General features: G+C 37.4%; 1 protein-coding gene across 7 annotated transcripts in view; it reads left to right on the plus strand.

The window, feature by feature from the left end:
- Positions 1 to 365: 365 nt before the first annotated feature.
- Positions 366 to 21,871, plus strand: part of TAFA5 (TAFA chemokine like family member 5) — a 410,474-nt gene continuing 388,968 nt past the window's right edge. For all 7 annotated transcript variants that reach the window (XR_007907396.1, XR_007907395.1, XR_007907397.1 and 4 more), the window contains exon 1: positions 366 to 937. Coding sequence is in view for 3 of the 7 variants with exons in the window: in XM_051805198.1 (XP_051661158.1) it covers positions 826 to 937 (112 nt within the window). In the remaining 4 variants the exon portion in view is untranslated. The remainder of the gene's footprint in view (positions 938 to 21,871) is intronic.

Consider the following 21,871-nt stretch of genomic DNA (forward strand, 5'->3'; position numbering starts at 1 on the left):
CGCGACCCTCCACCTGAAGTGTCCCGGCCGCCTCTCGCCCCGTCGAGCCGCAGGACCGGCTGGGAGGGGAGCTCAGGCTGGACTGGGCGGGGGGGACGGGGCTGTCCGGCTCCGCCGCTGCTCTCGGCAGCTGGCGGGCACCGTCGCCCCCCGCTCCCCCGCGGGCGCTGCGCTGGGGCGCGGATCGCCCTCGCCCCGCGGAACTGCCCGGCCCAGCCCTGCCCCGCGGGCGGGCGGCGGTGGCCCCGGTCTGCCCTCGCCCCTCGGTGCCGGCGGCCCCCGCGGACATGCTGCCCTGCGCTGGGCGGCGGCGACGCCCTGAGCGGGGGTCGCCCTAGAGCGGCGGGCGGGCGGGGGAGGCCCCGCGTCAGCACCGCCAGGGCCCGCACCCACCGGCGGGGGCTGCCCCGGGCAGCGGAGAGGCGGGGGAGAGGACAACAAGCGGAACAACTTCTGCAAATTAAAAAAGGAAAGGAGAGGGGAAAAAAAAGTAAAAGGAGGGTCGTTCGTGGGACATCTTCGAAGCTCAGCAGCACGCGTGGCGTCCAAGCCGCAGTGAAACCCTCCACGCCAGTGAATCCCACCACAGTGGCAAGAAGAAAGCTGGCAGTGGCCACTGCGCCCAAGTATCGCAGGTGTCAGAGTCATCGTGGCTTTCTGGCTGGAAGATGATTCCTGCAACAGAACCATGTCGCTGATGATAAACCGCAGGGTCGTTGGAAGATGCCTTCCTTGAGGATTACACCTGGAGAAAGCCCATCAGTCAAGGGGAGAGCTGGCTGGTGAAACTGTCTGACTTTCCCCCCCACCGGGGAAGTGGCTTCAATGGCTCCATCTCCCAGGAGAAGCAGTAGGAAAGATGCCAACACCTTGCCAAGCATGTCTTCAACTTTCTGGGCTATCATGATCCTGGCCAGTCTCCTAATCGCTTACTGCAGTAAGTACATATTTGTTGTGGTGCGTTTGCTGGGCACAGGTCTACGCCCTTCCCACCTGAGGGAATGCTTCTGGCAAAGGCCAAGCTCTGAAGCTGGCAGGCATAGGTACTTTGTCTTAGACTTGCCCCTCAACACGTCTCTCCTCAGTCCCTTATGGCAAAGCAGTTAGACCAGTACTTTAGTACTGCTGCTTCTCAGGAGAATGAGATGTCCTTAGGTTGTAGATGTGGCATTTCCAGTCCAAACAGTAACATCTCTTGGATTTTAGAAACAAACTTTGTAGCGGTAGTAACTGTGATCCACTGTTCACTGTTTATTATCAGATGTTACCAGATTTCTCCCTGACTGCTCTCTCCGTGTACACACTCTCCTAACTCCATCCATCGTCCATGAAAAGGAGCTGTTTTGTTTATATTCATCCTTTTAGGAAGCAAAAACTTAATCAAGTGAGAGGTGTCAACATCCCTGGGATCATATGTGATTCTGTGACTGAAATTCCATTGGAACAAACCCTACCACTTCCTTGGCATGTCCTCAGCAGTTTAGTTCGTTTTGTCAGTTTCAGAGCTTCATCTCGGGCTATCAGAGTTTTGTATATTTTTTTTTCAGGCTTGATAGATTGTCGATTAATCGCATTGAGTTGTGGATAAGGTATCTGTAAGAATCAAGTACATAATACTTTTGAAAGGTCTATTTTTTCCAGGTTTTTTTGTTTGTTTGTTTTGCTCTTGGCAAGAATCATTTTCAAGCAGTTAAATAATGTAAATAGAGTTAATGCCCATACTTCTGTTGAATGCAAGTTAGTCCATAGTACCAGAGTGGGAAAGCTTCAAAGGGAATAGACAAAACTGTTTCTATGCAATAATAAAAAAATATGTAATTTATCAGGAGAAACCTGCACAGCTTTGCCAAAATGAATCTACAGTGTATTTTCCCAACCTAAGATGAAGAGGTCTGTAATTTACCTATGGTGTGTATTCATTTCATTAGCTGTCGCATAAAAGATTTTGTAGACTTGTCTTGTTGAGCTGTAATAGGTGTAGGTTATGATGAATAGGAAATAGATGCTGTTTTCCAGGAGCATACTGCTGCATTTCTTAACCCTATATTCCATTCCCTCCAACTATATTATATTCACATTTCTCTGTGTGTTTTGGTTTGGTTCTTTTTTTCTGAAACAAAATTTTAATTGGTTAAGAGAACCAGTAATTCACTTTTATTTGCATATTACAAGGACTCTTCATACTGGTGACAGTGTAAATGGCTTATTCCAAGAAGAATAACATATTTTGTAATTATTTTTTAATTTAGCACATTTTGCATTACACTTCTCATTAAAAAAATCACATTAAAGTGGCCACACTTTTAAATAATAATATAATTTTGTTCATAATACCATATTCAATCTCTTAATATAGAGGATATACTAAACAACATAGTGAGATTTAAAAGAATTTATGTGTATGCTGGGAGTGCATATTACAGGATGAGTAGTTTAAGTGTAAAGGGAATTCATCTGGATGTTAGTAATAAGAAATATTTTATTAAGTTTGTACTAGAAATGCCTGGAGAGTCCCAGGCTTTTTATGAGACGATGTGAGTTCTTCTCTGCATATATTTTCTATTAGCATGACCTCAGAAAGAGTTAACCATAAACTCTGGCACTTAAAAACATTTTATGTTCAGCAGTGAGAGGTTTGACAACGTTTTGTTCTAAGGAATGAAGTTGTCCCTTTGAATTATTACATATTGTGCATTGTTTATTTTTTGCATTGTTTACTGATGCTGTACAATACAAATGTTGGCTGATAATCTGAAGGCATTTTCTGGTGTGCTTAAGGGACCAGTTTCTGATTAGTTCTCTCAACCAGCGTAGATGGTGTTCCTCAAACATGTAGTACGCTCTTCATTTCTTATAGCACTGAAAAGCATCATGCAGCTTAAAATATGCAGTGTCAAAACACTCTACCATTTATGTAATGCTTCACTGATTTGACAACTGCAATTCCAAATGTTAATGAAGCACTATGAACGTTTTTTCTAGCAGTAATATTTGAAACATTGCAAAATATGTTTTTTGCTCTGTGGAAAGAGGGAAGGTGTTTAAAATCAAGATTAAAAAAAATGAAGCAGTTTCTAGCTAAAGTAGCACTTAAGATTTTATGAATTCTTTTAAAAATCAGCTAAAGTTTAACCAGACTTTTTTCATCTGATTCCTTTTTTGAAGAAAAGGATAACTGGGTGTGGAGGGAGACATGATGATTTTAAAAATGTTTTAAAAATAACAGGCTTGCCATATTTCTTAGAAAGTAAAAGGAAAGAAGTAAAAGGAAGAAACTTGACTATGTAAGGTATTCTGTATTTTTCCACACACAATATATTCAGGTATATGGAAGTATAGCTATTTAAATTTCTGATATCAAGCAGCATTCATTCTGTAAAAAACAATAAAGGTGAATATATTATCAGACTAATTACACTAACCTCATATTGGATTCTCTCTCACTGTATCACTTTACTACAATCAATCTCTGCAGCTTCAAAAACAAAATTAGAACTTTTCCATTTTTCCATTTTTTTTTATAGCACTGTAAATAAAATTTTTGATCTACCTTGCTTATATCCATTTCTAAACTGTTAGAATGACAAATCTTATTCCTGAATCAGTTATATGAACATTGCTTCTCCTTCTCCTAATTACTTTGTCAATCTTTGTTTCTGAAAATTGTTGTACAATAGTCATCCCTATTACTGAGAGCAACCAGTAAACATGATACTCTGAGTTCCTCTTGCAGATAAGCGTATTTATAAAGCGTGTTCTGGGTGTACATGTAAAGCCCATTAGGCTGTCATTTATACTTTAATGTCTGAAGCCCAATTATATTCCCATTGATGTGGTAAAATGATAAACTGATAATTTTTTCTTTCTTAAATGTTTAGATTATACTTAGGGATAGTGGCTCCATCCTATGGTCGAAAAGAAACCTGCATCAAATCAATTAAGTTAGTTGCTATAGTGATAAATATAATGCAATATTCTTCAACTGAAGAAAAATGGTCTAATTTGGTAGACTCTCAACAGGAGAAGACAAAAATGAAGTAGTAGATATAGGCTGTTCATGGTCCTTGGTGTCATCGACAAGGAGTTAGTTAGCTTACTTAGCAGAAGCATCAGTAAAAGAAAAAACACCCTCAGAAGGTTGTCCTGGTAGGGGGTGGCCACCTTCAATGACAATTTAGAATTAAAGGAGTTGTGACATTTTTGGATCCCAGACATGCATCCCACACACTTGTTTAATGAACAGTAGTAGACCAGAAAGAAGTACCTACAGTGAATGCCTCACATTGTAAAGGTAAAATGAATTATTTTTTTCTTCTTTGTAACTGGAATATGCATTTTACCATGTTAGAAAGTTTGGTAAGAGTAAGGAAATTTTCTGTGGTATCACAGCTGCATGCTACATCAGGAATCTAAATAACATATTTTTGATTCAGAAGTACTTTTTAGTGCATTTATTCGCTTGACTCTGCTGTAAATACTGAGGAGCTTTTTATATGTAAATGGTAACTTTTTAAACAACATATGATTCAGCTTTTAGCAAAGTTGTGGCTGTTATGAGCTTTTGGTTTTCCTTATTTTATACTGTTTTGTAAGCATAAGGAATAGATCATTAGAGCCCTATGCTGTTCTGTTAAGGTAGTAATTCTAAGGCTGAGCAAATGGGTTTTTTTGAAAGGAACCAGCAAAACTGAATAGTACTTGGAAAATTGACCTTCTTGTTTTAAATACTGTGTATGGAAGAGAGCGGTATGAAGCCCAGAATTTATGCTGACTAAATGATGATAGTAGTAGGAGAAAAGAATATAAACCTCCAAAATGCAAAATATTTCCCGTAACTCTACAGTTCTACATTGTAAGTACAAGTTCTTTCACAGTAAGAAGGAATGGAAAGAGGCAATCTCCTAATTCATTATTTCTTTTGCTGTCAGAGTACAAAATAAGTACATTGTAATGATAACATACTGGTAGGTTATATTAAATGGCTGATTCTGCAGCCTGCCATTTCAATCTGTGGAATTTGTTTAGCAGAAAAACCCCTTAGCATAAATAAAAAAAGGTGTCTCAAAGATTTTACGTGGAACCATGCAAAATGCAAATAGTCCTGGTTTGGGCTGAGGTGGAGTTAGTTTTCTTCACAGTGGCAAGTATGGGGCTATGTTTTGTATTTGTGCTGCCCACACCATTGATAATAATGAGATATTTTTGTTTCTACTGACCAGTGCTTATGCAGGGTCAAGGCCTTTTCTGCTTTTTGTACTGCCATGCTGATGAGACTGGGGCTGTATGGGAGGACACAGGAGGGACAGGTGACTCCAGCTGACCAAAGGGATATTCATATGACATCAGGCTCAATATATAAACTGGGGGAAGAGGGAGGAAGAGGGGGGAGGTTTGGAGTGATGGCAGTTGTCTTCCTGAATAACTGTTACGTGTGATGGACTCCTGCTTGCCTGGGGATGGCTGAACACCTGCCTGCCCATGGGAATGGTGAATTAATTCCTTGCTTTGCTTTGCTTGCATGCACGGCTTTTGCTTTCCCTATTAAATGGTCTTTATCTCAACCAATGAGTTTTCTCACTTTACCCTTCTGATTCTCTCCCCGATCTCGCTGGTGGGGGAGTGAGAGAGTGGCTGTGTAGTGCTTGGCTGCTGGCTGGGGTTAAACCACAAGTTCTCATGAAAAATATTATATTGACTACACCTTAAATTGACATCCTGTTATACATTAGGTAGACACAACTAATTTCAGAAATACCTTTTTGTTGTCCTGTTCTGGAATTGCTTTCTGTCTAGAAGACACAGGCTATTATGGTCTCTAGGTCTTACTGTTCCGTTATGCTACTTGAGACTGCCAGCAGGGATGGTAACTAACTGTGACTGTCACCTGGACACCTCTCCAACGGGAGCTACCATATCATCATGCGTAGGCTGCTGAACAGCTGTTAGGTGGTAAATGGTCACTGCAAATTTATGTTGGATGCAAACAAGTCACTTCTGAATGAAAGCCTACAGCTCCTGTTACTGATCTTGTATCATTTCTCTGTTTTCAAAAATGAAAACCACAGATTTTTAAAATATTTTCTGCTGATCTGTAATTTTATTATGTTTTCCGCAAGAATTACTGTATTTTTCCCAACCTCTGCACACAGAATAAATGTGACATAGAAGCAACTGTCATTAGTCAAACCTTTCTTTCAGTCTACTTTGTATATAGAAATGGAAAGCAATGCTTTTCTGACACTAAATAAGAAAAGCAAGATATTAAATCCTGTTTCTTTATGTAACATCCCAGCTGCTCCCCTTGAAAATAGGTTCAGTTTTTGAGATAAAACCAGTGCTTTGCACTTAATGGCCTCCACCACATGCTACCTGTCAACATGAGTACCAGACTGACACTGAGATTGTCTCAGTAGTTGTGTTGTAGTCTGTCCAGATGATGTATTACATAGAAGTCATTGGCATCAACATACGAAATGTCTTCTTACCGCTTTTAATGTTGAATTCAACCCTTTAGGGATAAGTAAGCACCATTTTCAATTTCTCAAATGTGTTTGAGTTCTGGTAACTCTTACTTCCATTGTGAGTGTAACCAACTGATATAGATGGATATAATGGGAAACAGGTAGGAAGGGGAAACTGGAAGGAAATGGATATGTTAAATTAAATATATGGCAGAGGAGTATCCCATGTCTTTCAGGAGGATCAATAGGAGAGAGATTGAGACCTCTTTGACTTGCTTTTTTTTATGCGGTTTATGTAATGTGCTATATTTTTCTTACCATATACTATGAAACAGTATTGGGAGCATGGACTAGAGGCCTCCAGCTCCAGCTAAGTGTATAAACAGAGGCTAGATTGCATTTTCCTTGACTGGGGTCCCATTAATCTTTTAGTCTTTGCTTAGTGACTCCACTGAAGAAGTAGTAGTAAGTCCTTAACTGAGATTAACCCTTATGAGTGGGTATTTTCTCACTTATGCTTCTTTGCTAGAAGCAGAGTCTGAAATATCTCAGGTTTTAAGATGTAATTTAGTGCTTTCTTATAAAGTACTCTAACTGTAAGTGTATGACATGAAAAACACACATGGACAGGTAGTCCAGCATCTGACATGTCAATAATATTTACTAGAGGTGTGCCTTGAATGTTATCAATAACTAAAAAATGCACTTGGATACTGAGCTGTGTACAGAAGTGTTAGATATATGGGCAAATCCAGATAGCTTTGATTAACATCAGTCTTCCTGGTCTGCATATTCTTTTTTGCTAAATTCAAACCAGAATGTTTTCACGCTTAGACTCGTGTTTGATCAGGTGTGCTGTTCGACTGTTGGACTGAGGATCTGTTTATTTTTTTCTCTGTTTAAGTTACACTCCTTTTTGCACAGATGGTTGGCCAGTTTGCTTATTGTAGATGTTCTGGGAAGTCATCTCTTCATGGATATGGTTTTATGTTAGCCCTGCAAATAGGACAATGTTATACCTATGCGAAAATATATGGAATACTCCTCTGCCACATATTTAATTGAAAATACCCATTTCCTTCTAGTTTCCCTTCCTATCTGTTTCCCACTATATCCATCTATATCAGTGGTTATTCTTGCAATGGAAATAAGTTACCAGAATTGAAAATATATGGACTTTATTTAGACTATGTTTTCCAATATTTTTGGTATAGAGGTTTATTTCAAAGACTTTGTGCATATTTTTCAAGGGACTTTCTTTGGCTAAAACGTGTGGAGTTTTGCATTCATGTGATGATCTTTTGATGTCCTCAAAACTGTGTGGCCTATGTATTATTTTGATCTGGGTCTTTGGACATCTTTCTTCAAACACTTGATTGTTCTCAGATAACAAGAATGTATCTCATCTAATTCTGTGGTGAGGATTTTAACTTTTTTGGAGGAGTCTCTGAGCAACAAGCCCTCTGGTTCTCTACTGAGTAACATCTAGTTACTCAATATCATCTGTGGTTTTGCAGATCTTAACACTTCTGTGCCTGTGGTGCAGTACAGCAATAAGGAAGTTTTTTTTTAGAACAAAATGTTATTTGTTTTGCCAAATGGTATGCTGCTATTGGAGAAAACATGAGCTATATGTAGAAAGACCTGTAGCTACTATTTTTCTGATTGTTACACTTTTCTTCAAGGCTGTACATTGGTGTGACTTAGTTTTAGGTTTGATTTTTTTTTTCCTTTTTTTTTTTAGTATTTTTAACTCATAGAATTGTAGAATGGTTTGTGATGGAAGGGACCTTTCAGCTAGTTCCAAACCTCCTGCCATGGAGAAGAACACCTGCCACTAGATCAGATTGCTCAAAGCCCCATCTAGCCTGGTCTTGAACACTTGCAGGGATGGGGCATCCACAGCTTTTCTGAGCAACCTGTTCCAGTGCCCCAACACTCACAGTAAAGAATTTCATCCTAATATCTAATCTAAACCTTTCTTCTTTTCAGTTTGAAGGCGTTAGCCCTTCTAAACATTACCCTTTGTCCTATTGCTACCAGCCATTGTAGATGATCCCTCTGCTGAACTGCCTTATTCTCTTGCAACCCGAGTTAACACATGCCTGTATCTGACCCTTGTCTTTAAGAGTCCTCCACCACTGGCATCTCCTGTTCTTCCAACAAGAGAGGGTAGAATCTTAGGATGATTTTAGGATCACATACCTTATGTAATAAAGCATCCTTCTGCCTCTGCCTGTGACTGAAAGTGGCAATTTATGCTATGACCCCATTGTTGGTGTTTTGAAGGTCCGTAACTGGGACTGTCTCTGGTGGTGTTTTGTGTCGAGGTTAATTCCAGAACATAGTTAACAGATGTGTTCTATTTGTATCTTCTGTACCAAAAACTGAGTGAAACCCCAATACAGAATGCCTAGGAAATTGGTAACATTTCAAACTGCAAGTTAGGTTGGTTGGATTAATTCCTGTTTTTTCATCCACTGTAGGGAAGAACTGTACTGATGAAATGTATTTAAGCATAGCTGTAGAACCTGCTGGTTCTGGTATGCATCATCTGAGAGAAGGGTCCTTAATTCTTACAGATATGAGAAATCACTACATATGAAAAGGAAATTTTGTGTTCTAATGTCTAATGAAAAGTAAATGGGAATTCTTATTGCGTTCTTGTTAATCCTACTATAATTTATGGTGGATTTTACCTTTGCCCTTGGAAGTCTTTTTGTCTTTTTTTTTTTTTTTTTTTTTGCTGGTTAGCTTAGAACTCTGATCTTGACAAATGTGTTCTAAGAGATGATGCACTGATAAATTGAGGTACTGTTAACCTAAAATACCTCATCACTTTCTAAGATGTCAGTATTCCTTTCAGCATATTCCTTTTTTTCCATTGAACTAGACCAGTGCAAAGTTTGGCAGAACATCTTAGCCGGATGACAGAAGTGGGCTTAAGCTAAACTGTTACACTGTTCAAGTGGTTTGATTGCAAGCAGAAATGTCAAAATGCTGTGGGAACAGTGACTTCTGGCAGACCCAGAGAGAGCCCACAAAAATGGTCAGGGGGCTGGAGCACCTCTGTTATGAAGACCAACAGAGAGATTTGGGATTATTCAGCCTAGAGAAGGAAAGGCTCTGGAAAGACCTTGCAATATATGAAGGGGGCTTATAAGAAAGATGGAGGGAGACATTTTACAAAAGCCTGTAGTGACAGGACAAAGGGCAATGGTTTTAAACTGAAAGAGGGTAGATTCCCGTTGGCTATAAGGAAGAAATTCTTTACTGTGAGGGTGGGGAGTTGCCCAGAGAAGCTGTGGGTGCCCTATCCCTGAAAGTGTTCAAGACCAGGCTGGATGGGGCTCTGAGCAACCTGGTCTAGTGGAGAGTGTCCCTGTGCATAACAGGGGAGTTGGACTAAATAGTCTTTAAAGGTCCCTTCCAACCCAAACCAGTCTATGACTTTTGTTCTCTTGCTTTAAATTAAACTAAGTACAAGCATAACAAGCTTGAAAGGTTACCTGTTACTGTTAGCATTCTCTAGTGTTACTGAAAGAGTTCACCAGTTTCTCATTTTTTGAACCAAAATGAACCTTTTATCCAGTTATACCTTAGATAGACACTTTTCTTTTGTGCAACCTAAAAGAAATGTGACTCTTTCTATTATTTTTTTGTACACTGAAAAAATTCCAAAGTAGTTCTATATAAAGGCTTGAATAATAAAAAAATAAAAAATATTTTCAGAATTGAACTAATATTATAATCTGAGTTAATATTACAAATAATTTTATTGAAAAATATCAGAAAGGTGTTCCAGAGCTTTCTAAGTATCTACGGTCAGTAGTGCTTTATTGAACATTATTTTTAAGATGAGACTATATATGGTTTTGATGTATATATGTGCTCGGTAAAACCCACATCAATATTTAAAATAAAACTAAGAGGCTTTAAAATTTGTAATCACTGAGTGTTTCTTAAAGGCAATAATTTCCCTGAAATTACCTGCTATAAAGCATTTGACCTAACATGTCTTTGTATAGCCTAATACCTGGAATAATGATTCTTTTAAGATATCGTTTTAAGGAATTTTCAGAGATGTTTTCTTTTTAAGTTACCTCCAACTGTAAAACAAACAAACAAACAAAACCAGCAAAACCAAATATATATGTTCTGGAACTCAGATCCAGATAGATTAAAAGAAACATCTGAGAAATAGTCTCAGTTTCATCTGAACAGGACTGGTCTTTCCTTACTTTAGATTTCTGCAGTATAGTCATCTATATTTACCGTAATCTCATTGTAAAGTCAGTGGAAACATAGACATTTTTACAATGCAGTTCATGTGACCTCTTTTAGATACATGATGTAGTTTGAGGTAACTTGTGCTGCAGAAGTGCTTCTCTTTGTTGACTGTAAGGCAGGTTGGACAACTTAATAAGATTTTAACATACGTGTTATCACATTAATCCAGTCCTTCATTCAAACATCTTTAGAATGCTGCTTATTTTATTTTCATGTCAAGTAACTGATTCAGAATTTCTGTACGGAAGAAAAAAACATAGAAAAATGGGCTTGTGATACAGATTAATTAAGACTGTAGGTCAAGATATTGAACAACTGCAGCAAAGGATTTGTACAATTTGAGGGATGTAGTTGGCATAAATTACTGGGATCTTCGGAAAACATCTTTACAAAACAGCTTGTATCCCGAATATTTTTTGCAATGTGTTTTGTCTTACTATAAAGTCTCTAGTTTCTTTGTCAGTATTACCACTCAAAAAATGCTGTCTTTCCCCCAAAAGTTGGAAACTAGGTGAATTTTCAAGGACTGTATCAAAGGTTATCAGCTTTACCATTCTTTTTTGTTCATTTTTTAAGCCTCTTCCATATGGAACAATATTGAACACGTTCCCCATGCGACCTTTTATAGTGTGATTAAAACATTTGAATAACCTTTATCTACTACTGATTTAGGTAAGGAAAGGTTTAAATGTGAACAATGTATATAAGAAGTAAGGGGCAAAGAAGACTAGAAATGCTTGCCTTGCATATAAAACCAGGTACAAAGTGCATTGAGCGTTGAAGTGCCACCCCCTTGACTTCTGCTCTTCCTTCTCCCTCATCTGGAAAATAAAAGCTATGTATCAAAATGTTCATGTTATGTGGTCATTTTTGGGAGGATATTGGGTTTTATGAGCCGAGATGTTCCCCCAGTTCTACATTCTTCACTGTGAGTGCTATTTTTACAGTCCTTTTCATCTGGAGAGATTTGTTGCCTTCAATACCTTTCTTTTATCAATATGTTTTTGTTCAAGGAATATATTGCTTTTCACCTTTTTCCAGAGTATATATCTTCATGGACATTCTGTCTTAAAGCTGATCAGTTCTGGTTGTGCTGCCTGTGTTACTGGGGAACTCTACCTTGATCCTGTCTACAAATGTAATTATTTTCTGTTATAATCTTCTTTAGGATGCCTTAATTGTTGAGTTTTAGGAATGATATTTTCCAGTTTAGTAATCCCACTTAAAAAAACCTACATGCTGCTCCCCCCTTCTCTCCCCTTCAACTGGAGGCACAGAAGTCAAAGATCATGGGTTGAGGTAAGAAAAATTTGCTGCAAACAACCGTGAAATAAGAAAATGAACAGTAGCAGCAACAATATGAATAACAAAAATGTATAAAAGAGAGTGTGATTTACATGCAAAGTTCTCACTGTGGACCCTGCGACAATAAACAATCCCGCATGCTCTACCCACCATGTTTTCTTGACCAGAAGGAACCCCTTCTCCCTGCAAAAGTCCCTTTCTCCTGCCCTAGCAATGAGCTGAGGTGGTAAAGAATAACCTCTGTGTCCTCGGCGCACCACCTCCTGGCTACTGCAAAAAAATTAACCCTGTCCTGGCCAAAACCAGAACATTATTGAAGAAAGTTTTTAACATTTATGGTATTAGAAGGGCTTCCTTTCCCAGTGTTTTTTGCAGAGTTCTATGAAGTGCTGCTGTGAACTCTTAGGATGATAAGTTGCATGAACTGCCAGTTGTAATTACAATAAATGGAGTTCAAGTATTTCGGATATAATTTCGTTGAATTCGTTTAAAAACAATTTATAATACTTGAGTTGGTGACATTTCAAAAGCATTTCCTATGAAACAGCTTAATGCTTATTTTTTTCCATTCTGACATTTGATGGCAATGTGGGTATACCAGTATATTCCTTGGCACAATATTACACTGACTTCATAAGATTGACATTGTATACAGAATATGGAATATTAAAATTCATTGTCTAATGTTTTCTCAGGTGATTCATCTTTTTATAGAGGAAAAGGATGTCCTTTAGAATCCTCTATTTCGCAGAGTGAAAGCAATATTTTCCTCTTGGTATTTTAATACCAGCACAGATGCAAAATCAAATGAACCACCTACCTGTCTCATTTTTTTAGTTAATTCCCTGAACTTTTTTTGTCTCCATCAGAGACCAAATATGTAGAACTCAAGAAAACATCTCCTATGTTATCTTATTAGAGCACATTCCCAATATATTTCACTGCCTTTTCTTTCACTCTTTGTAATAACTGATAACCATTTCCTTCCTGAGAGCTTCTTTTAGAATTTAGTGCTTGGTGTTACCATACAGTCCCAGTATTAATTTTCTATATTTCTATATTTTTCAGTTTTGCTTTCTTATTTTTCTTATCTAAGGTCAGGTGAATTGGCCCTACTGTTTGTCTTGCCACTTCCTGAAGTGCTTTTCTGTTATTTGGTATGACAGGAACAGCTATGTGAATCGCAGTTTGCCAGTGATTTCTCAGACAAATTAACTTGACACGTGTAGAGACTTTTTCTCCCAACTGCTAGATCTGCAGAGATTTGAGAATTGGGCTTTTTTTGTGTTTTGTTTCTTTTTTTCCCCTGCATCAAGTTCTCTGAGCCCAATTATAAACTCGGTGATATAGCGTACTGTAGGCTTAAGTGTAAGTACCTTATTAGAACTTAGTGAATTGGCAGTGTGCAGAAAATATAATACATCTAAAATTAGAGTTTAAGTTTTCTTCTGCCATTTTCAATTATTTTGAAAGTATATTAAGCAGTAGATATGATTATGCTCAGAGGGTGAGAACTGAAGTGCTGAGAAAAAATATGCTTTCAGTTTCAGTGCATGTAATTTGAACAAACCTTTTAAGTTGCGAAAATGCTGGAGAGCCTTGGTGGATGTGATGGTTATATATCCTTTGTCATGACAAGGGCATCTAAATTTCAGATGCATATCAATATTACTGAGGTCCTGCATGTTTTGTGTGACAAAAGACATCTATCTTGAAAGTGGGTGTCAGGAAGAGGGTATCTGAGCTAGTTGGTTTTGGTCTTTGTTTGAAAGTGATGGTGACATAAAGCATATGGAAAGAAAATTCCAGAGCTCTTCTGTAATGTCAGAATAATGCTTCAGAAGTATGCTTTTGACCAATTTCATGTTCTTTGCTTTCTGATTTACTCCTCTCAGTGTATATTTCTATTAATGCACATATTTATTCTCTCAATATATCACTGTAGCTGAACTTAAGTGATCAAAATATAACTTTTTTTCCCCCACATCTCTAAATTTACTCTTTCCCCCTGCACCCTGGAAGATCAGACATTTTGCCATGAGTTTGATTTGTTTTTGTTGTTGCTGCTGCTGCTTTAATTTTTTTTAACATTTAACCTCATTTAGAAGGGAAAAATATACATTTAAAGATATAATAGAGGAGTAAAATTTTGAATTAAATCAGATACATATGATGGAGACTGTCAGAGAAGATTCTGTCTTTAAATAATGAAAGCTTGTGAATTCGTACTGAGGCTTGTTTGTGTGTTGGTTACTTTTCCTCTTACTTACATCTCCCTTATCTTTTGGATATTTCTTATTTTTTTCCTCCTGTATTAATCTCCTGTTCAGTTCCACATAGTTTTGCTGACAGATTTGCACAGTTCAGATAAAACAAAATAAGCAGAGGGATACACATATGAAATATAAACAGAGGGATAAACATATGAGAAGACCATATGATACTCTGAATCATCCATGTTAGTTTTTCTTCATTGGAAACAATTTAAATCTTGTCTGGAATTTTTGAGATGAATAATTTGTGGTTTTACTTAGAGGTAGTTTAATCAGTAAATAAATGCAATATTGTTTTCTTCTGTGAGTCCTTTCAGCAAAGGTATATAAAAGCACTTAAATATTTGATATTGAATAACAACAAGGTCTGTAGATAGGTCTCTAAGATAAATAGCTTTATTGGTTTATAGAATATGAGATATGTGTAGGACTGCAAGTCATTGAGTTGCATGTTTGCTTTCAGGCTGTGGATTCTGTGTCCAGCCTTCCTCTGTGTCTCTCTTCGTCTTTTTCATAGGCTCCTGAGACCGAAACATTGCTACTACTCAGGAAGCTGTACCTGCTGAGAGCATCCACTTCTGTCTCTTTGCTTAATGCAAGAACTGCTGTAGCGGAGTAGCTAAAGTGGTTACAATCTGTCAAAATTTTAGTTCCTACCTTTGGTAGTATTTTAGCCGAGGGACAGGAAAATTGAGATCTTATAGAAAATGTATTGGCAAACTCATTCAGTTGCTGTGTACACTTAACATGAATCTTGGCCATGAGGTTCATCCACTGTTGCAATGCTTAGTTCTATAAAACACAATAGTTATAACCATACAAATATATTTTCTCCCACAAGTAGCTCTTGTTGGGACTGCACTCAAGCAGAATGAAATGTTGCTTGATACATTTAAAACTTGCATATGTTAACAGTTGATATTATTCCAGGAAAATTACCATAATGTTTAATTCCTGAGAATAAGGAATTTGAGCAGGTTTAAACACGCAAGATGAGGAATGATTTATTGCCTGTAAACAGTGGAAAAGACTCCTTTTAAATCAATTGCAGATAATGAAAGAGAATTAATGGTGAAAAGAGAAGACGTTTTTCTCCTGAACTTGAATTTAAGGTGACTAGTACTAAAACAACACATTGGAAATTTGTAGAAGCGTCTGAGCCAGTGGAGCTAACCAAGGAAGAAGAGCTTCTACATATGAAATTCATGCAGATGGTATCTCGATATTTCTTACTTATTTTGAAATTAAGTACACAGCTTATTTTGAAATCAGATAATTTCTAAAGGTAGTTTTGAGGTATGACTTAAAATGTGCTGAAGTTCTCTGTTCAATTTAGTTTCTACAACATTTGAAAACTTTTTCATCTATATGTGAAACTTCTACAAATACTGGAAATTAGTACCTTTTGTTCCTACAGCCTGTTTTGGAGAGTGATTCTGTCTGTACCGATTAGAGTACAAGTATGCAAAGCATGACTCATGTTACAGTAGATTATTTCTCCATTACCTGACTAGATTATGTACATATGAAAAAATAGATTTATGTAAGATGAATTTCAATTTTCCATGAAGAATACTGATCTTACATTAACAACATGTTTCTAAACATAAATGCATTTTCTTCCTATGTTTTCAGTAACATTGAAAAAGTGTGATTGGGCCATGCGTTTTTGCAGGATAGTCATAATGCATCTATTATTTTTATGAAAGACTTACTACCTCAAGGGACTTAAATATTATTTTTAAAGAGAAGGGACTAAAAATCTATGGCACAAATTCTTGTGACCAGGAAATTGGCTGGTAGATGAATCAGGCAAGGGAAACTAGTCTTTTTAAAACTTCAAGTGTGAAGTACAGACTAATTTTGTGAAGCTCAAAAACAAGTGTCAAAGAGTTTAATGGACCCCATTACCTTTCAGGTTCATAAAACACTGCCAAAAAGCATGTCCCTCTCTCTCCTTTGGAGAATAAATAGCTCAATTAATTTATAGGAGTCTTTCCATTTTGTGTGTAAAAGAAGAAAATGAAGGTAAATTAATCTGAATAAATTGGGTTTGTATTCTATTCCATTAATCTTGTGGGCATTAGTATCATAGTGATGCTTATATCATCATAAACTTTTTGTTTCTTACACTTCATTGTGAAGAATGACAAACATAATTGTTTTTTTGGAACGTTGATGAGGTTAAAAGTTACTTTCATGGACCAGTGTAGGCCTTTGAAAATTTGAACGGGACTTTGAACACATTTTTGTTGCTTAGTTGATGGTTTTTAATTTCATCTCATTTGAAGCTTCATTTCCACATGAAATCACAGTTCCCCCCTCCTTTTATACATGCAGTGCAGATCTGAAGAAATGAGTAACACTTCACCAGGACCAACCCATGACTGTAAAGCAGGTAAGTTCCAGTAAGTCTCAGATTAAAACCAGGGGGACATTTTTGGTTCCATGGTATCTGAGCCAAAGATGAAGAAGAAAATAAGTCTTTGAAGCTGTGACCTGTTTTAGTGGCACAAATATATTTATAAATGGAAGCGATTCTAGAGAAAGTTTGCTTTTTTTAGCACTTCTGTCAAGCTTCCAGCATTATTTTGGCCTTCCCGGATTCAGTTCTTACCAGCTCCTCTTTAAACAGGAGATTTTTACAAAATTTGTCTATGTTCATACTTGGCATAGGGTAGAGTTTAATGTTGTGTGTTGCTTCTGCTGCTCTTGCTGAGCAGATCTAGATCCTGATGAGGACTAAGTAGCAGGGGTGTGAGCATTGTGAGAGCCTGAAGAGGGAAGAGAAAAGGAATGCCCGTACTCTCCAGCATTTGTGGTCTGAGACAAATGACCCAAGTAATTTCCGGCTATTACTGTTTGCCCTGTGGAGCTGTCTTTGGGATGAAAGTAAGAGTATTTGGAGATCAGCTGCATCAAAGGTGCCAAGTCTGTTAGAATTGTAGTTACTGTCTTCCTTTTGTCTATAACGTGGAGGTCATCCAGCAGAACCACAGGTGCTGTCTCAGACCGGTGGTCTAGGTTGAAGCCCAGCTGACAGGTGGTGTAAGACAGGAGGGTTTTTTACTGCTTTACTCAATATTTTGCTTAGGAAAAGGTGATCAGATCTTGTCAGCAGCTGGGAACATGTCCAGCACTGGGGTGTCAAACTGTTGCATGTGTCAAACTTTTAGTGCCTGACCAGGAATCATAATCAAACGAACAGTCTTTCCAAGCTAAATAAATGTGATGTAAATTTCTGCACATGCACACTAAAACTCAAGATCTAGGTCTTGTAACTGCATTTACAGAAAAACAGTTACTTCACTAATTAGAAAATATTGTGTCAGATTCTCTACAGGAAAATAATTGGTTTGACCCCTTTTCTAAAGGACGGTACACTTACTGAAATAGAAGAAAGGCTATCAATATTTTATTTCACTGGATTGACATGGGAAAAGAGAGAATAGGGTAAGGCTTAATCTTCAGTGAATCCCAGTGCATCTTTTCCTCCTCCACTATGTAATTCTTCACTTGGAAAAATGATGGTGAAAAACCATAATAATTTAGGGTATCTTGTTTCATTGATCAAGTTCTTAGAACCTGCAGTAAAAGAATGACAGAAAGGGATAAAGTGGTTACTTTCTGTTTATACTTCAAGGCTTCCCTTTCCAACAGTTTCCTGATACATTTAGGTAGCTACTAGTCACAACTACCAGTAAGTGACTGGAGAATTTATTTTAAGCTGTAATTCTGTACTCTTTATATGTGAACAGACTAACAGTTGATAATTGTAGTTCATTTTCACATTGATAGTTACTTAAAAATCTGCTGAATTTTACTACGTTTTATTTCAATGCATTACTGGTTATTTTCTAACAACCTGCTGGCAACAGCAATTATTCCCAAAGTTGTATCCATTTTTCACTAAAAATGATATGATTTTTTAAACACCTGTTTCTCGTCCTGTTTTCCACATAGTAAAGTTAGGAGTACAGCTGTTTCCAACTAAATGAAAAGTATTAAAAATTTTCCTTTACATATAGGATCAAATAGCTCTTGCAGTAGTCTCTCTATGTAGAATTTGTTGTTTGTCTGGCTTTCCTATTTTAGAACAATCGATTTGACAATGACATTATTTGCTACAGTGTGAGTCTGGGATATTTTTTTATTGAAGTAATGGTTTGGAATAAAATTAAAGAATATCTTATATCTGATGCTGAAGAAGCAAATGCATTTAGGGTTAACATGTATCATTTAGCTCACATTTTAAAATCCTACTGATATGTTACCAGAAAAAGTATAACACTATGGGATGATAGTGAAGACTTAGAATCATAAAATGGGAGCAGACTACAGCTGGATGAAGTACAGCATCATATGGGGTTCATTGAGAAGAGTTTGGCCAGCAGGTCAAGGGAGGTGATCCTCCCTCTCCACTTGGCCCTAGTGAGGCCACATCTAGAGTATTGTGTTCGATTTTGGTCTTCTCAGTTCAAGAAAGACAAGGAGCGGGTCCAGTGGAAGGCCACAAAAATGACTGGAGTCTGGAACATCTCTCATATGGGGAGAGACAGTAGGAGCTGGGCCTGTTTAGTCTAGAGAAGAGAAGACTGAGAGAGGATCTCATTAATACATACAAATATCTCAAAAGTGGGTGCCAAGAGGATGGTGCCAGATTCTTTTCAGTGATGCCCAGTGACAGGACAAGGAGTAATGGTCATAAACTAAAACACAAGAAGTTCCACCTCAGTGTGAGAGAGAACTTTACATTCAGGGTGACAGAGCACTGGAACAGGAACCCAGGAAGTCGTGGAGTCTCCCTCTCTGGAGGCATTCAAAACCCACTTGGACGTGTTCCTGTGTAATCTGCTCTAGTTGACCCTGCGTTGGCAGGGGAGTTGGACTAGATGATCTCCAGAAGGCCTTTCCAATCCTAACTATTCTGTGATTCTGTTTCTTAATTATCAGCATGAATTTCTGCAGTAAAATGAAAGCTCATCTATCGTCTTCCAGGAACAGAGATCCTTGGCATGGTGGTTAGTTGCAGGATAGCTGTGAATCATTACTGAGATTGTGAAAAAGATGTGCGACGCCAAGGTGAATTAGAAAATGGAGAAGTGTTAATGTCACTATAGACAGCATTGTTGAGACTTCATTAGCAAAGCTGTGTATAATTCCCTTTATTCAGAAACTCATACTGATCTGAGGGAAAAAGTGAATGGATGTATATTCATAAACATGGAATGTCCACTCCAGAAATGAAGTTGAAAACTGCTTGGCTTGTTAGTTAAACAGCAACTTAGAGACAGATGTAAGGTACATCAGAAGAATAAACAACAACAAGGGGGGCTAAAAAAGGACAGCGTTAGTTCAGGATTTAAGTGGAAGTGAGTTTTAATTGATGTAGAAACAGAATTTTAATACATGGAGGTGTGTGATACCAAGGCACTGAATCTGATGACTTGAAAAGATCTCTTCTAGACTTTTGTTTGACTACTGACTCTTTTGGTCAAATTGGTTTTCAGCCAGATAGCTTCTTCAAGTGTTATGGCTGGCATAGGGGTGTGTAGCATCATGTGTCTGAGATAACTCCTTCTGATAAATCTTCACTAAATCATGAGATCACTTATGGATTACTGTCTTCATCTCCTGATATCTCTTACAAGTTGATTAGCTCCTTTATACTGTTTGATAAGACTTTTTAAGTTCAAGTTTCAAATTACAGCTGAAGTGACTTCTATTCATCGATACTGTGTGTTCTTATCCATAGGACTTCCTGAAATGAATCCTGGGAGAGATCCATGTCTTTTGTGAAACATTTCTTCTGTTGAGAAAACACATTTAGGTACCCAAGTTGTCTTGATAAAATTTATTTATCATTTTAAGGGTTACATTTCTATTTACTTCAGTTCTTTATTTATACTGAAATATAGGAACAAATTTACTTGGATACATCAACAAGTCATTCAGCCTGATACTCTCGGCAGTAAATGTATATCTGGGGAAATCTAAGGACAGAACAAGGCTTGTCTCTAAAGCCCTCCACCCCCCAGCTGTTTTATGCTCTGGGAGTCCTGGGTTGGATGAGATTAAGGGACATTTAGTAAACAACAAATGATTTCCATTAACTCCATTTAGCATGGCTGCTGAGAAATGAAGTTAGTTTTTGTGTCTTGTATTTATTAGAGTCACCAGACACCACTGCAACTGGTGTAATTTAGAACAGCAATACTATGCTGTAAGTTGTATCCAGCTGCAATGGGCAACAAAGCATAAGAATTGGAAAAACACTGTGATTAACTCTGATTTTAAAGTGATTTAATGTTTTTTGTTTTTTTTCAGTATGACTGATGTCTGTTTTTTTAATTCATGATCATCATGTAACATTCTTTATCACAAATATAGTTTAAATCTGGAATAGGGAATGAGAACATGGGATACTACATTAGAGAATGGAAATATATGTTATGATGATGAGATTATCAAGCACTTCCCTACCGATATAATGTATTCTAGATCTTCTCCCTTTCTTTTGCTAAATAGAGAATAATATTTGTGTGTTTGATAAAGTAATTCTTATACATCTGTTAAGATGAAATTCTGTTTTAGAGCCCTTTTTTTTTATCTTGTCAGTTCAGAAATACCAAGGGAAACAGGTTTTTTTGGGGCCACAGGGAAATGTTCATTTTTGAAAGAATTTGTTAGAGCTTTTTTTTTTCTAAATAATACATTTGAAGATAAACAGCACAAAGCAATTTTTATCTAGGATTTTAAACAATAATTAGGTCTGTTGAAAGTCAGTGGGAGTGGAACGGTGAACTTCACCAGGACTCCTTAAAGTTGGGATTATGCAAAACTGATTGAAATCACTTTTCGACTCAAAGATGTTGAAGTGAATCCCTAAATCCCCACCTTCCCTCTGGTACTGCCATGAATAATGAACACTCCATATTTCAGTTGCCTAGTTGATCAAAGCAGTGGATTTCAGAAGTCTCACTGGGCATATCTTTCTTTGCTGAAATGGGGACTGAGATTGACTGTAGGATTTTGACTCTTTAATCAATATGACTTTTATAAACTGCAGTTTATTTCCTTTTAGTAGAAAATCCTGTAAGATCTTGTGTTTTTAATGTCATCATATCTTCTTAACAATTTTACATTAAAAATTTGACCAAAACGCTAAATTAAAGGAGCACTTTGGATTATGACTAAATTCTTTCACTTAGTAAGCAGATTTGAGTCAATCTAGAGGTGGTGATTCTCAACTAGCATCTGTCAAGCACTGGCAGTAACATAATGCTTATGCAAAACCTTATTACATTGACCTTATAGTCAATGGGTTTAAGAGAAACATCCTTGGTGAAAAATCACATCAGAAATGTTCTTTCTGATTGGCTTAACACTACTGTTACTATTAACTTTATGGTGTGCTACCTAAGGAATAATTAAACCAGATGGTGTGTTAAACCCAACTGAAAGAATAAAGACATTTTTTCTTTTAAGTTGATCAAAATTAGGTAAAACAACATATGTTCATGTGCATTATGGTTCCTTTAA

The sequence above is a fragment of the Manacus candei genome, unplaced genomic scaffold (assembly GCF_025592945.1).
Source record: "Manacus candei isolate 608988 ecotype Guabito, Panama unplaced genomic scaffold, ASM2559294v1 h1tg000063l, whole genome shotgun sequence".
In the NCBI taxonomy this organism is placed as follows: Eukaryota; Metazoa; Chordata; class Aves; order Passeriformes; family Pipridae; genus Manacus; species Manacus candei.